Source organism: Alligator sinensis, unplaced genomic scaffold (assembly GCF_000455745.1).
Source record: "Alligator sinensis unplaced genomic scaffold, ASM45574v1 scaffold634_1, whole genome shotgun sequence".
Taxonomy (NCBI): domain Eukaryota; kingdom Metazoa; phylum Chordata; order Crocodylia; family Alligatoridae; genus Alligator; species Alligator sinensis.
In genome coordinates, this window is record NW_005842558.1 from 849,742 (window position 1) to 862,828 (window position 13,087).

Genomic DNA, 13,087 nt, shown 5'->3' on the forward strand with positions numbered 1-13,087 from the left:
CATCTCATTAGTCATAGCTGTAATTTTTAAAGGTGGCAGCCAAACACATTTAAAAAGTTCCCCCCCAGCTAAATTTCTTCCTTAGCACCTCAATTATGAATTTCAACAGTAAAGAAATGGCCCCTCCCCCAAAATGCACTGGCTTTATATATATATGAGTGGACTATGCCCAGGCCCTGCTGAGAGACCAGGAAGGTGAAGGCCCCGCCCTGCCCCAGGCTGCACAGGCTGCTGCACTCAGGGAAGTCAAACCAATTTGTATCTGCTCTTCCCCAGGATCAGAGGAGCCATGGCTGCAGGAGACCTGGCAGGGAGCTTTCAGGAGGAGGTGACTTGCTCCCTGTGTCTGGACTATTTTACAGATCCAGTGATAACTGACTGTGGGCACAACTTCTGCTGCACCTGCATCAGCAAGTGCTGGGGGGAGTTGGAGCCAAATGTCTGCTGCCCCCAGTGCAGGGAAACGGCCCCACAGAGAAACCTCCGGCCCAACAGGCAGCTGGGCAATATGGTTGAGTTGGTGAAGCAGCTGAAGCTGCAGGCAGGGAGGGGGCCCGAAGGCCAGTGTGTGTGTGAGAGGCACCAGGAGGCTCTGAAGCTCTTTTGTGAGGAGAATGAAGCCACCATCTGCGTGATCTGCAAAGAGTCCCGGGAACACCAAGGTCACAAGGTGGTTCCCATTGAGGAGGCTGCCAAGGACTACAAGGTAGGGAACAGTTGTCCCAGGGTTGGGAGTCACAGTTTCAGCCTCTCTGCAGTCAGGTAACCCCTGTGTGTTTGCAGGAACAAATTCGTAGCTGCCTGGAGCACCTGAGGGAGCAGAGAGAGGAACTGCAGGGCCTGAAATGTGCCTGGGAGCAGGAGAGTGAAAGACTTCTGGTAGGTGGCCGACACGGTGAGGGCAGCGGTGGCAGCAGGGGCAGGGCGGGGGGGTCTCTGTGCTGCTTAGTGTCTGTGCAGTTTGGAGGGGAGGAAAGATTTTCAGGGCTATGGCAGTGAAAGGCTCAGTGTTAGATTTTAAGCACTGCAGGGCCAACTCCATTCTCCTTTTCCTTGTGTAAATGAGGAGTGGGATCATGTGAGTTTACACCGGGGTAAGGAGCGTAGTGTTTGGCCCTGCCCCCAACTGATGGGCAGGGAAGGGAGGGCCAGTGTAACTGCTGTGCATTAACTGGTGCCAGTGATATTGGGGTGGGGCCAGAGGAGGTGGAGATTTCTGCTGGTGCTGGGGTAAGTCCTGGAAGAGGTCTCTGCACCTCTCTTGGGGGTTCAGGCACGGTCATTGGTTGAGGGGAGGCTCGCCTTTCATGGATGAGCTGGGGCAGCACTGCTGTGTCATGGCCCTGCCCTGCAAACCCCTGGCTCACAGAAGCCCAGCTTCAGCCAGAAGGTTTGAGTGGCTGGGAGCTGGGAGAAACTCCCCTTGCAGATAGGAAGGGGCACATCCCTTCAAAACACCCTAAACTGCACCCTGGGGGACTGGAATGAGGGACTCTGTGCAGCTCAGAAAACACTCGGTTCATTGTTTCATAGTTTCAAAGTTTTTAGGGTCTGGAATGGACCTTACAGATCATTGGGTCTAGCCCCCCTGCAACTGGGCAGGAAAGACTGGGTAGATCAAATGACCCAAGCAAGATGGGTGTCATGACGTTTTTTGAAGATGGCCAGGGTGGATGACTGTACCACCTCTGGGGGGAGCCTGGTCCAAACCTTCTGCCCTCAGCTTGTAAAGAAGTTTTTCCTTATGTGTAACCTGAAGTGGTCTTCATTAAGTTTGTGCCCATTATTTCTTGTCCTGCCCTGGGGAGCCTTGGTGAATAGATGCTCCCCCAAACCCTGATGTACTCCTCTGATATCCCCTTGCTAGCACCAAGTCCCCCCTGAGTCTTCTCTTCTCCAGGCTGAACAATCCCAAGTCCCTCAGCCTCTCCTCATACATTTTGGTCTCCAGGACTCTAATCATGTGTGTGGCCCTCCTTTGGACTCTCTCAAGCTTCTCCACATCCTCCTGGAAGTGCTGTGCCCAGAACTGGATTCAGTACGCCATTTCCAGTGTCTCCAAGGCCGAGTAACATGGGCAACTGGTGCCTTGACTGCCTTGAGTTGGGGGGGGCACATGCCTCCCCCCTGCCCGGGACTATTCAGCAACTGGAGGGGTTCCCCCGTAGCCAATAGTGCTCACCAGGGAGGGGTCCTCCCACATCCAATTGGACTGTCCAGGGTGGGGATCCCCTGAAGCCGATCACTCATCAAAATGCGGCCATGACACTTTGGGAGGGACTGCGGGACTTCCAGAAGTGGCCATGGCCACTTCTGCTGGCAGCCCACTCCCCAACCAGCACCACCTGGGAGTGCACCACCTGGGAGTGAAACTGCTTCATCTGGAAGCCCTGTTCCCCAGCTGGTGCTCAAAAGGGGGAACTGGTGCTACGACCTGCACCCCCTGCCCATTGCCTGAGCGCCAAGTGCGGCCATCATGGGGTGCACCAGCACTCTCAGGGTGTACATGTGCACCCCTGTGCATCCCCTACGTGTTGCCACTGCTGAGGAGAGTGGGAGGATGACATCCTTAGCTTTTCTTGAGATGCCTCAGTGGATGCATGCCAGTGTTTGATTAGCTCTGCCAGCTATGGCATCTTCCCTAACCCCACTGTCTCTGTGTTCCTCCCCTGTCCCTGTGTATCCTGGCCCATCCCAGAGGCAGACAGAGCTGGAGAGGCAGTTGGTGGTGTCTGAGTGTGAGGGGCTGCGCCAGCTCCTGGGTGAACATGAGCGCCTCCTGCTGGCCCGGCTGGGAGAACTGGATGCAGAGATAATGAGGAAGAGGGAGAAAAATGCTGCCTACCTGTGCAAGGAGACTGCTCGCCTCAGCTCCCTAATCATGGAGCTAGAGGGGAAGTGTCAGCAGCCAGTGCCTGAGCTCCTGCAGGTGAGACCGCATCAGACGTGCCCCAGTGCTCAGTGATGCAGAGGACAGCTTCCATGTTCCTTTGAAGTCTGGAGGTGACACGGAGAAGAGGGGACAACCTGGGTTGTCTGCAAGGCCCTGCAGCCAGAATGCAGGGAGACAGGGGTGGGCAGGCAGGGAGGTGTGGGGTGGGGGGAGGTTGATTCTGTCCCAGCTCCAGTGTCCTGTGCAGGGGGACAGCCATTTTTACAAAGCAGAACACAAGGGGCTGGGTGGGGCTAGAGCACAGTTAACCAACTTTAAACTGGGTTGAGTGAAATACTCAAATGGACCCTTGGGTCATTCTAACCAATCTGAGAGGTTTATTGATTAACTAATAAAGCCACATTGATAGCAAAGCATAATCTTATGGGATGGGTCTTAACTGCTGTAAAACAAAGCTGGCCAGGCTTGTAGTCTTCATCAGTAGTGGTCCTATAGCAGGTATCACTTAGTGATCCAAGGTTCAAATACAATCCTTTGATTTTTTTTTTTTAATTCTCTTTCTTGATCAAGAGCCTGATGCAGGCTTTGGCTAGACCCAAACCAACCAAATGCCAAATTGTTGTCTTAATCCTGCGGCCCACCTTATCATCTCTGGAGATGCTGATTTGAGTTTGCCCGGCTTGTTATCTTCATTAAGTTCTATCTACTGTTTTCTGGAGATGCTGATTCATGTTTGCTCGATTGACAAGTTTTAGTCAGGCCAGGTCAGCACAACTGGGGCAACTTGGTACATCACGAATACTGAAGGTCCCAAGGTTTTGTGGCTGTGCCTCAACACGTGTGCTGGTGTCAGCCAGATTTTGCTGGTTTATCCTTGTAGCACTGACTCTCTCTTGTGTCTCTTTTCCCCCTCCAGGGTGTCCGAAGCGCAGTAAGCAGGCAAGTCTGTGCTCCACTTCACCTCTCCTGCCCCACTGGCTAATGTCACCCTGTGACCCACCTAGGGGTTGGGATTGCCCTATAGCCATGATCTGATTAAGCCCCTCCCCTGGGGCTGGGCTGGCTCTGGGCTTTTTAGCCATGGGCCTCAGCTGAGACTTGGCCTGTAATGATGAAAAGTTTGTCCTGTCTGGCATGGCTTAGGAGTTTGTGAGGAGAGAACTGCGTGTCCCAGCCCAGGCCCCATTTGGACAGTGTTCCTGGGCAGAAGCCCCACCCACGAATCCCAGCAGGGACTAGGCACCATGGTGCCTGGGATTGAAGCTGAGGAGCAGATAGACCTCAGGAATAGGCCCCTTCCTGTCCCAGGAGCTGCCCCTCCCTCTTCTTTTGGATCCCATGGACCAGGTGATGTATGAGGGAATCTTATCCCACCACTGCCAGGGCTGTTTTTCCTGACGATAGGCTGAGGCAGGGGCCTGTTAGGAATATGAACATCTCCAATCACTGCAGTGCAGCTCTCTGGACAAAAGCCCTGGGACAGACACAGGTTTGGGGTGTTTTTATTTTGCATTTTTTTTTCCAGTTTCCATATTCCTAAACAAATTGGCCAAATCAATTCCAAATCCGTGAGTCAGTCCAGAACCATAAATGGCCCTACTACCAGCAAACATCCTCTACCCCCACCTGGGGCTTCAGATGTTCCCAGATCCTTTGGCAGGTATCCTACTTGCAGGCCCAAGCCTGGAGGCTTGGGGTTCGGATGCCCCCGAGTTTCACTTGCCCGTAGCCATAAGGCCCCAGAAGCGAGCTATGGAAGAGTATCCTATTTCCATAAAGTGGGTATAAAGCCAATGTTAACTATGCATTACCTACATGGGTACTATCCCATGCCAGTAGAGCAGTCTTCCCTGGGTGTGACTAGGAAGCCACTGTGGTGATCATGGTATTTCCCCATGTTTTTTCCCAGTATGGATTCTCTTGGTACAATCCCAGTACAGATCCCACTGGTACAAGCTATACAGGGAACAACACTGCTTTGCTAGTGTGAGTTTTAGTTGCATGAAGACTGCTTGTGGGTTGTGCCCTACTTAAAGAGCTGTACTGGAAAGACTTCTCAGTCTGAACATTGCCCACCTATCTCCAGGGCTGGGAACCAACAGACTGCACAGGCAGCACTGACCTGTCAAACAGAGCATCTACTTTGTGGCCCCTGCTCCCACTCAAATCCCTTTGTGGCTTTGAAGATGTGGAAACATCTGGCTGAGGAATGAGAGGACTATTTTCTTGTGTGTCTTTGCAGGGGTGAGGAGGTGATGCCTCTGCATCCAGGCCCCAAGTTCCCTGACCTGGAGAAGAGAATCCAGAATTTCCCCAGGGAGAAAAAGCTTCAGGAAGCTGTGATGGGATTTCTGAGTAAGGGCCACTTCCAGGTTCCTGGTCTCATTATACTGGGGTAAAAGTAGAGGAAGGGGGAGAGGGTTATTAGAGCCCTTGTGTTCAGGTTCCCAGGGGACCAGAGCTGGGTTCAGAGCCCTGTGCCCAAGGCCAGAGTAGCCCAAATCCTGGATAAGCCCTTGGCACCCCAGCTCTCCAGGGTTGCACAGGGTGGACTCCATGGGGATGAGTAAAGCAGAGCACACCATTTGTCATTTAAGATCCATGTGGTTCTGCCTCCCACTCAGGCCCTGGTCACCTTAGTACAGGCCTTGTGCTCTTTTCAGGTCTTAGCTGTACAGAAGTGTCCTCTGTTTGACTCCCTGTGGGATTGTCTGCTGAGTGCCCAGGTCCTGATGCTTAGAGCTGGGACTTTGGAGCCATAGGCCCTAGTCTGAATGGATGAGGACAAGGATGGAGTTGAGGGTTTACTTCTGATAGCTGTTTGTGCTGTTGCATGAATCCCAGACCTGGAGCATTCCCATCAACAGCTGCCAGCAGGTGCCTGGGGAGGGCTGAGGTGACTTCCCTAAGGAACTATAGTGAGTCCTCATAGGGAGGTTTTGGCTGGATTTTGGAGAGCCAAGAAAGCTGTTATAAATTTTGCTCCCAGCCCTGCCTGTCTGCATGCATGGGCTGAGTGAGAGCGCCCCCCCCACCTGCACCTGACCTATGCCAACATCCAGCTCTGTTGGAGGGAGGCCCCCTAAATGCATCTCCTGTGGGGCAGAGGGGTGGGTGGGGGATTCCTTGGGGTGGGTCTTGGCTGGTTGGATGTGATACATTACCACAGAGAGATTTGGGGTTGGTTCCTCAGTGCCCTGGGCCTGATTGATCCCCACTGAGCCCCTGGGATTCTGGCTCCTTGTATATTAGGCCCCATCCTTATTAGCTCTCTAGGGGAATGGCAGCACCTGGGAGAGCCCTGGGACCCCTTACCAGTGCCAGTGTTAAATCAAGACCTGGATGGAGACTAATATTTGGCTTGTTCTCTTTCCTCGCAGAGGGGCTGGCTGCAGAGAGAGGTGAGTCCTGAAGACACATTGCAGGGGAGGAGCAGTGGGCACCCGCTCCTGTGTATGGGGCAGCTCTAGGCTGAGAAATGTGATGTGATCTGCAGAGGACAGAAGCCAGTGGGATACATGTTCCAACAACCTGGGTCAAAAGAGCCAAGGGGCAGTCAAACTCAAGGGGCAGTCAGAGCGTTGCACATCCTTGTCAGCAGTGAGACTGTGAAGAGCTGGGCCCTATGGGGAGAAGTCCTGGGGTGGGGGTGGATAGATGCGTTATTAAATAATAAGGTCTCTGTGTGTCATTTTAAGATTACACCTGTTGGAGACACAATCTTGCTGACATATGGAGGGGCCAAGGAGGGGCTGCCAGGAAGGGAGGGCTGAGAACTGAGACCCCGAACATCAGGGCATGGAGAAGTGATGGCTCCACAGTGACACCAAACCCCTGCTGTTGCTGGATGGGACACTGAGATTTTCCCACCTGGACAAAACCATGGCCCCTTCTCTGGTCCAGGCTGCTGGGGCAGGATTCAGCTGCTGGGAGGACCCTTCCTCCAGACTCCCTATGTAATGAATGTTTCAGTTCTCCATTGGCTGCTGCAGGGATCTGAGGCCAAATGCTGAAGCCCTCCTGCCTCTTCTCTTGCCCCAGCTTCTGGGCAGCTTCAGGGGTTTGGGCGACTAAGGACAGCAGGGCCTGTCCAGTGTCTGTGCATTGGATCCTGCTGTGATGACTCTTCTGTGTGAATTCTCACCTCTCTCTCTGCTGGTTGATTCCAGGATTCAGAAGAGCCCGAGTACATGCAGGTGGGTGACCCTGACCCCATATCAGTGATCCCAGGTCCTTCCTTTTTGAGAGGTTTACTCCCTGCAGCCACTTCTGGCGCTATTGTGATGCCCTACATATAGGTTGTATCCCTGTGACCAGCACTAATCACTGCATCCCTGCTGCCTTCTGTGTGCCCTGGGTCCTGGGCGAGGCTGTTTTCTGGGCCATGTTGGCTCCAGACCCGGGGGTGTTTGGGGATCCTCAGTCCATCTCTTCGGCATTACCTGAGCTGTATGCACCAGCTGTTTTTTACTACTCTTTGTTTATTCTGCCCATGCCGTGCCCACACACTGACCAGAGGTCAACAATATCTATCTTGGTAGACCTGTGCATGGCTTTGGGAAGATTGATAGGTCAGTCCTGAAGAGGTTTTGATGCTCCAGGTCATCTCTGTGGTGCATTCTCACAAATGGGGTGGGGCCTGCAGGGAAACCTGATGTTTCCTACTCCTCACATGCATGCACACACTGTGCTGTGCAGAGCTGTCACTATCTTTTCTCATGGGTCAAATGATCCTGGAGCCATGTTGATTGTCAGGAGGGTCTGCCCTGGGCCAGTCTGCACCCAGATCAAGGTGTGAGAGCTGGAGCCCTGTGGGCATCCCCAGCTCTACTGGTATCTGTTACCAGGCAGAGGATGGTGCAGGGATTCTCTTGGGCTCAGAGCTGGGATCTCCTGGTATTTTCTTATTCCCTGGGGCTCAGAGCTGGGATCTCCTGGTATTTTCTAGTGGTCAGCACTTCAGTAGTCTCAGCATGGTCCAGGAGCCCATCTCCAACTAGGAGCCAATGAGATTTCTACTTCTAAATTGCTCATATGGATTTGAAGATCCCCACATATCAATGCAGCATAGAGATGGGACTGTCAATACTTGGAGGGCAGGAGACTCCCATCCCAGCAGTGTCCCAATCCCAGGATGTCCCTGGCCCAGTGCATCTGTCCTAGTGCAGACCCCTAGGGCACATATACGGTATGGGAATGCACTGGGACAGGTCCCTGGTGTATCTGAACCAAGAGGGAAGGGGCAGTCAGTGGATAAATGCCTCCTCTCCCTCGGTGCCCCAAACTCATTAGCAATGGGCACTTGTGCTTAGTTGCATTTGTCAATGCTCCCCTGAAACGAGTGGGGGCAGCTCAGATGTATGGCCCTGCCCTGGGCTTGGCTCTGTTAGGGAAGGATCTGGCTGTGGGGTTACAGCTCTATGCCCATAAGTTTGGGGGTATGGAGGGTCCCAGGTGGGGCAGAGCAGCCCAGCCTGGGGTGGGGAGGGGCAGGGCACCAACCTGCTGTTATGACATTATTTCATGTCCCTCCCCATTCCTAGGTCTTGGCCAGCCCCCACCCAGTGACACCTTCCTCTCTTTTCACTCCTCATGGGTCCAGCACCAGCCCCTCTTGCCCCCAGGAATGAACAAACTAGTGGCAACATCCCACTTTGCCCCTGAAGCCACCTCCTGTTTTCCCCATTTTCCCTCTGGGTGACAGTGATTTCCCAGGCAGGGACTGAACTATGGTTCCTGGGGATGCAGATAATTCCCTGTGATCTCATGGACCTGCCTGCTCTGCCCCTAACCTGTGACTCTCTTCCACAGTGGATGTGACTCTGGACCCAGGCACAGCTTATCCCGAACTCATACTGTCTGAAGATCGGAAATGTGTGAGACACGGAGACACACAACAGGACCTACCCAACAACCCTGAAAGATTTGATACTTGCCCAGAAGTCCTGGGCTCTGAGAAGTTCACAGGCGGGAGGTACTACTGGGAGGTGGAGGTGGGAGACAAGACATGCTGGGCTCTGGGTGTGTGCAGGGAGTCTGTGCACAGGAAAGGGCTGGTCACACTGTCACCTGAGGATGGGTACTGGGTCATGTGGCTGCGAGATCAGAAATTCAAAGCCCTCACCACCCCCCCAACTCGCCTCCCCATGCGCCTGTGGCCCAGAAAGGTGGGTGTTTTCTTAGATTATGAGGTGGGTGAAGTCTCATTTTACAATGTGACTGATGGGTCCCACCTCTTCACTTTCACTGAAACCTTCTCTGGGACCCTGCGCCCATATTTTTATACTGGTCTCAGTGCTGGGGGCACCAACGCAACTCCCCTGATCCTGTGCCCAGTCCCAACCAAGCCCTGAGACAGGGAATCCCTGTCATCGCCATGGCACACATGACATAGACTGTCCCACCCCAGCTGCCTAACTGCCAGCCCTTGGGTGCTCCCAAGGTTGGGGTGGGTGAAGCATGGCAGGGCTGGGCTGGGGTTTCCCAGTCACATAAACTGCTTCAGCTTGCACCCTGCTGCTGCCCTATGCCCCAGGGCTTATTTCTCAATCCTCACACTCACAGCACCACTAACTGGGAGGGACAATCTCCAGATTGCCATCCTTCACTTGTAGTTCCATCTCCAGATTGTCGCCCTTCACTTGTAGTTCACTGCAGTTCCTCTGGGTTTATTACTTTGTTACTCTGTTCATCCCTTTCAGCATTGTCCTTCATCTTCTGTTCTTTCTCTCTTCCCCATCTTGTATTAACAAAAAAATGTTGGGCAGCTTTCTCTCTGCATGTCTTCACAGCATCTGGTGACTGCTCACTTACAAAAGCTGATGCATATCAGATTCAGTATGTCCAGTGGTGCTCAAAGTTTCTGGTATGCTGGTCTGAGTCTAGGGCCTAGGGTCTAGGGCCATGTGTGAGATCCGACTGGGCAAGTGTCTCTGTATCCAACATGCGTAACATGATGCCTGAGCACCCTGGGTACAGTGAGGCCTGGGGGCAGCATCACTTGCTGTGCTTTTTCTTCCCCCCAGACCTTGCTGAGCTTCATGCCTAGAGGACATGCCCCAGTCATCCCAATTCCTCATACTACTGCATGGGACGCCACTCAGGTCCAAAAACAGTTTTGGAGCTGTCAGTGAAGCAGCTGCTACCACTCACCCACTGTCAAGTTTATGGGAACTGTGGGAATCCCCGTGAGATGGATGATGTGGCTTTGCAGGCCACATCTAGCCCATGGGCCAAGGTTGAAACATCCTGAGAGTATGTAGCAGAAAGCCCCCCTTTTCCTGTTGCCTGCATTTGCTCTCCCCTCTGGATATGTTTCTCTTCTTCTACCTTTTCTTCCTTCCTCTTTCTTTCACTATAAGATAAGGAATTGTGTTTTAAAGTTTGTATGCGTGCATTTTGTATCTCCCCTTGTATTTTGGTATTTTTATCTGTGTGTGTGCCATGGCATTACTCTTGTAGCTTATATTTTATACTCTTCACCTAAATGTATTTAGTTTCAGAAGTAAGTTATACATTGTAACAATGTTAACAAGGGCAGGAATAAAACTGCTGCTTCCCTGTATCAGGCGGGCCCCTGAAAGAGTGAGTGAATCAGTGATTGAATGTGTAACACACTAGCAGGCTTCAGTAACAAGGGTCAATTAACACCTACGGAAACCACAGCTCAACCAATGGAAGAAATCAATAGGAGACAATGTAGCAACCAGGAATTCTCTAAACTTCACTGTTCAAGGGCTAGAAGCCCCGGTCTGAGTTAATCAATGCCGGGGACCAACTTTTGGGGATGAATATCTCCAGATCAACTGCTCCCAGAGCCCTATTCATGACAGCAGTAAATTAATCAAAAGTCATCAATGGACTCCCAAACCTGCACGTACATGTGGATGACCCCTGGGGCTGACAGATGCCATCCAGTAGCCACCGAGGGGGAAGTCTCACAAGGGTCAAAGACCCCTGGATTGGGCAAACCTGAAAACTAGGGAGTCACCAAAGTCTGCCAAGGACAGATAAAAATCAGTGAAAAGTGACCCTCAGGGGTGCTCTCTTGATTTCCAACTTGACCGGCACCCAACCTGTCCAGCCAGAAGGACCAGCCGGTGACCCCCTTCTGGAGGATAACACCACAGTGGAAGGAGCCTCGACAGGCCATAAATGGCAGACTGCAGCACCTGTGGTATAGGTATACCTGACTCTTGTAGCTCGCTACTGTGTGTGTGTGTGGGGGGGAACCAGCCCCAAGGTTTATGATTTGACTTAGTTACAGTGTTTCAATCCACCTAATAAACCAGAATTTTAAGGATCCTGAGTTGGACATTTGTAGCCAACAAGTATAAGGTGCATCTCTACTCCATCTTCTGCCTCACTTGAGACGAACAAGGCTAGCTATGTCTCTCAGTCTAAATCAGTGGTTTTCATTGGGAACCTGTATCTTGCCCAATGTCTGCTCCAACCAGCTATTAGCACACATTGGAACAGACTCAATTAATTGAGTCTGCAGGCGAGTACTAACTAGCATGCTCTAGCAGGCTCCACATCATGTGTACTGAGTGTACCCATGCTTCAAAATGGTGGTGGGCACTTTAAACCTTCTCAAATAAGCTTCATTTAAAGTTCTCCTGCTGACATTTTGAAATGTGGGGACAGTAAATACATGTGACACTGGGGGTGCTTTAATTAGTGTAACTCTCGGGAGGTGGAAGCACGTGGGTGGGCAGGTACAAAGTGCCACCACCTCCCAGTAGTAGGGCTGGGAGGAGTGAGGGCAGGAGTTGTCAACGCCCTGGGGGTACTTGGACCGGTCCTAGGGGTTATGCATGAGTGGGTGGCGATGGATTGAGCAGGGGTGCTGTCAGTTGGCAGCCTGGCACAGTGAAAGGGTGCTTAGGGCCAGGCAAGTCTCTGGTCAGAGATGTGCAGGAGAATCCCCCAGTGGTACAGACACATGGTCTGGGGTGGCCCAAGAAGAATTTGTAGCTATAATCCAAGCTCAGAATCCAGTTCCTTATTCAGGTCCATGTATTTACCACAGTGGCTGGGGGGCTGTCAGTTCATAGCCTGGCACGACCAAACCATGCTTTGGGCCAGGCAAATCTCTAGTCATATGTATTGGGTAGAGTCCCCCGGTCATGCAGAGGTATTCTGGTGGGTGACCCAAACAGATTTTCTAGCCAATATAATCCCAGTCCAAAAACCAGTTCCTTATTCATGCCATTATACTTAGTATAAGGGGCATGGGAACTATCAGTTGGCAGCCTGGCATGGCCAAACCATGCTTTAGGCTGGGCGGGACTGTGGTCAGGGTTCTTTGGGACAGTGCCCAGTAGCATTGACAGGAAGTCTGGGGTGTCCAAGAAGTATTTTTCCCCATAATCCCATCCTAGTCTGACCTTCATTTAGGGCTCTGTACTCAATGTGGGATATTATTTTACATATTAATGCATAGCTAATGAAATTCTCTCTATTTAGGATGTGTAATTCATTAATAAAAAGCTTTTATTGGGTCTAGATTAGCTTTGAAAAAGGAACTGGGAACCGGGAATAAGGATCTGGGAATAAGTAATCAATTTCAGCCTCATGGCAGTCTCTGGGGTGTTTTTGCACAAAAACACTTGTGGGTAGCCCAAAGGGTACCCTGCACCCAGTTCCCTGTGCAACCAGTGTGCTGCCTGAAGGGTCCCACCACCCCTTTATCCAGCCTTGGGAGATGCTTGTGTACACTGGGGGAGCCCTGTGGGGCTTTGCATTGAAAGGTTTGGCACCAAAAAAAGCGCCCAAGACCCCTGTGCTAGGGGATAGCTTTGCACAGAAAGATTTCATGCCCCAGCCCCCGAGTGCCCCGGGCAACTTGCACCCAGGAAAAGAGAGTGGCAGAAGTGCTGCCGCTGGGTGTTTCTTGTCCTAAAGCACTGCCTGGCAGCAAGGTAAGACTGATAGGGAATGAGAATAAAATTGTTCTGACATGCCCTCTAGTGCTTTTTACTAGTCATAGTCCTTACATGGTAAATCACAACCACGTTACTCATGTAGCCATTTTAAACTGAGACAGAAAAATTAAACCATGAACATTTTTAGCGGCTAAATGCCAAGTACATGTACAAGGGACCTAGATTAGCAGTCCATTGCCTCCGCCACACCATCACATTACATACTTCCCTAGCACTCTAGGTTGTAGATTTGGTGAGGGCACAAAGC

At 51.9% G+C, this 13,087-nt stretch overlaps 1 protein-coding gene across 1 annotated transcript; it reads left to right on the forward strand.

Moving 5' to 3' along the window:
• The first annotated feature begins 289 nt into the window (after positions 1–289).
• On the forward strand, positions 290–9,246 carry LOC102373592 (zinc finger protein RFP-like). Its single transcript, XM_025213990.1, has 8 exons — positions 290–706; positions 784–879; positions 2,699–2,929; positions 3,810–3,832; positions 5,136–5,248; positions 6,274–6,294; positions 7,063–7,089; positions 8,705–9,246. The coding sequence occupies exons 1-8, from the start codon at positions 290–292 to the stop codon at positions 9,244–9,246; spliced, it is 1,470 nt and encodes a 489-aa protein (XP_025069775.1).
• The last annotated feature ends 3,841 nt before the right edge of the window (positions 9,247–13,087 follow it).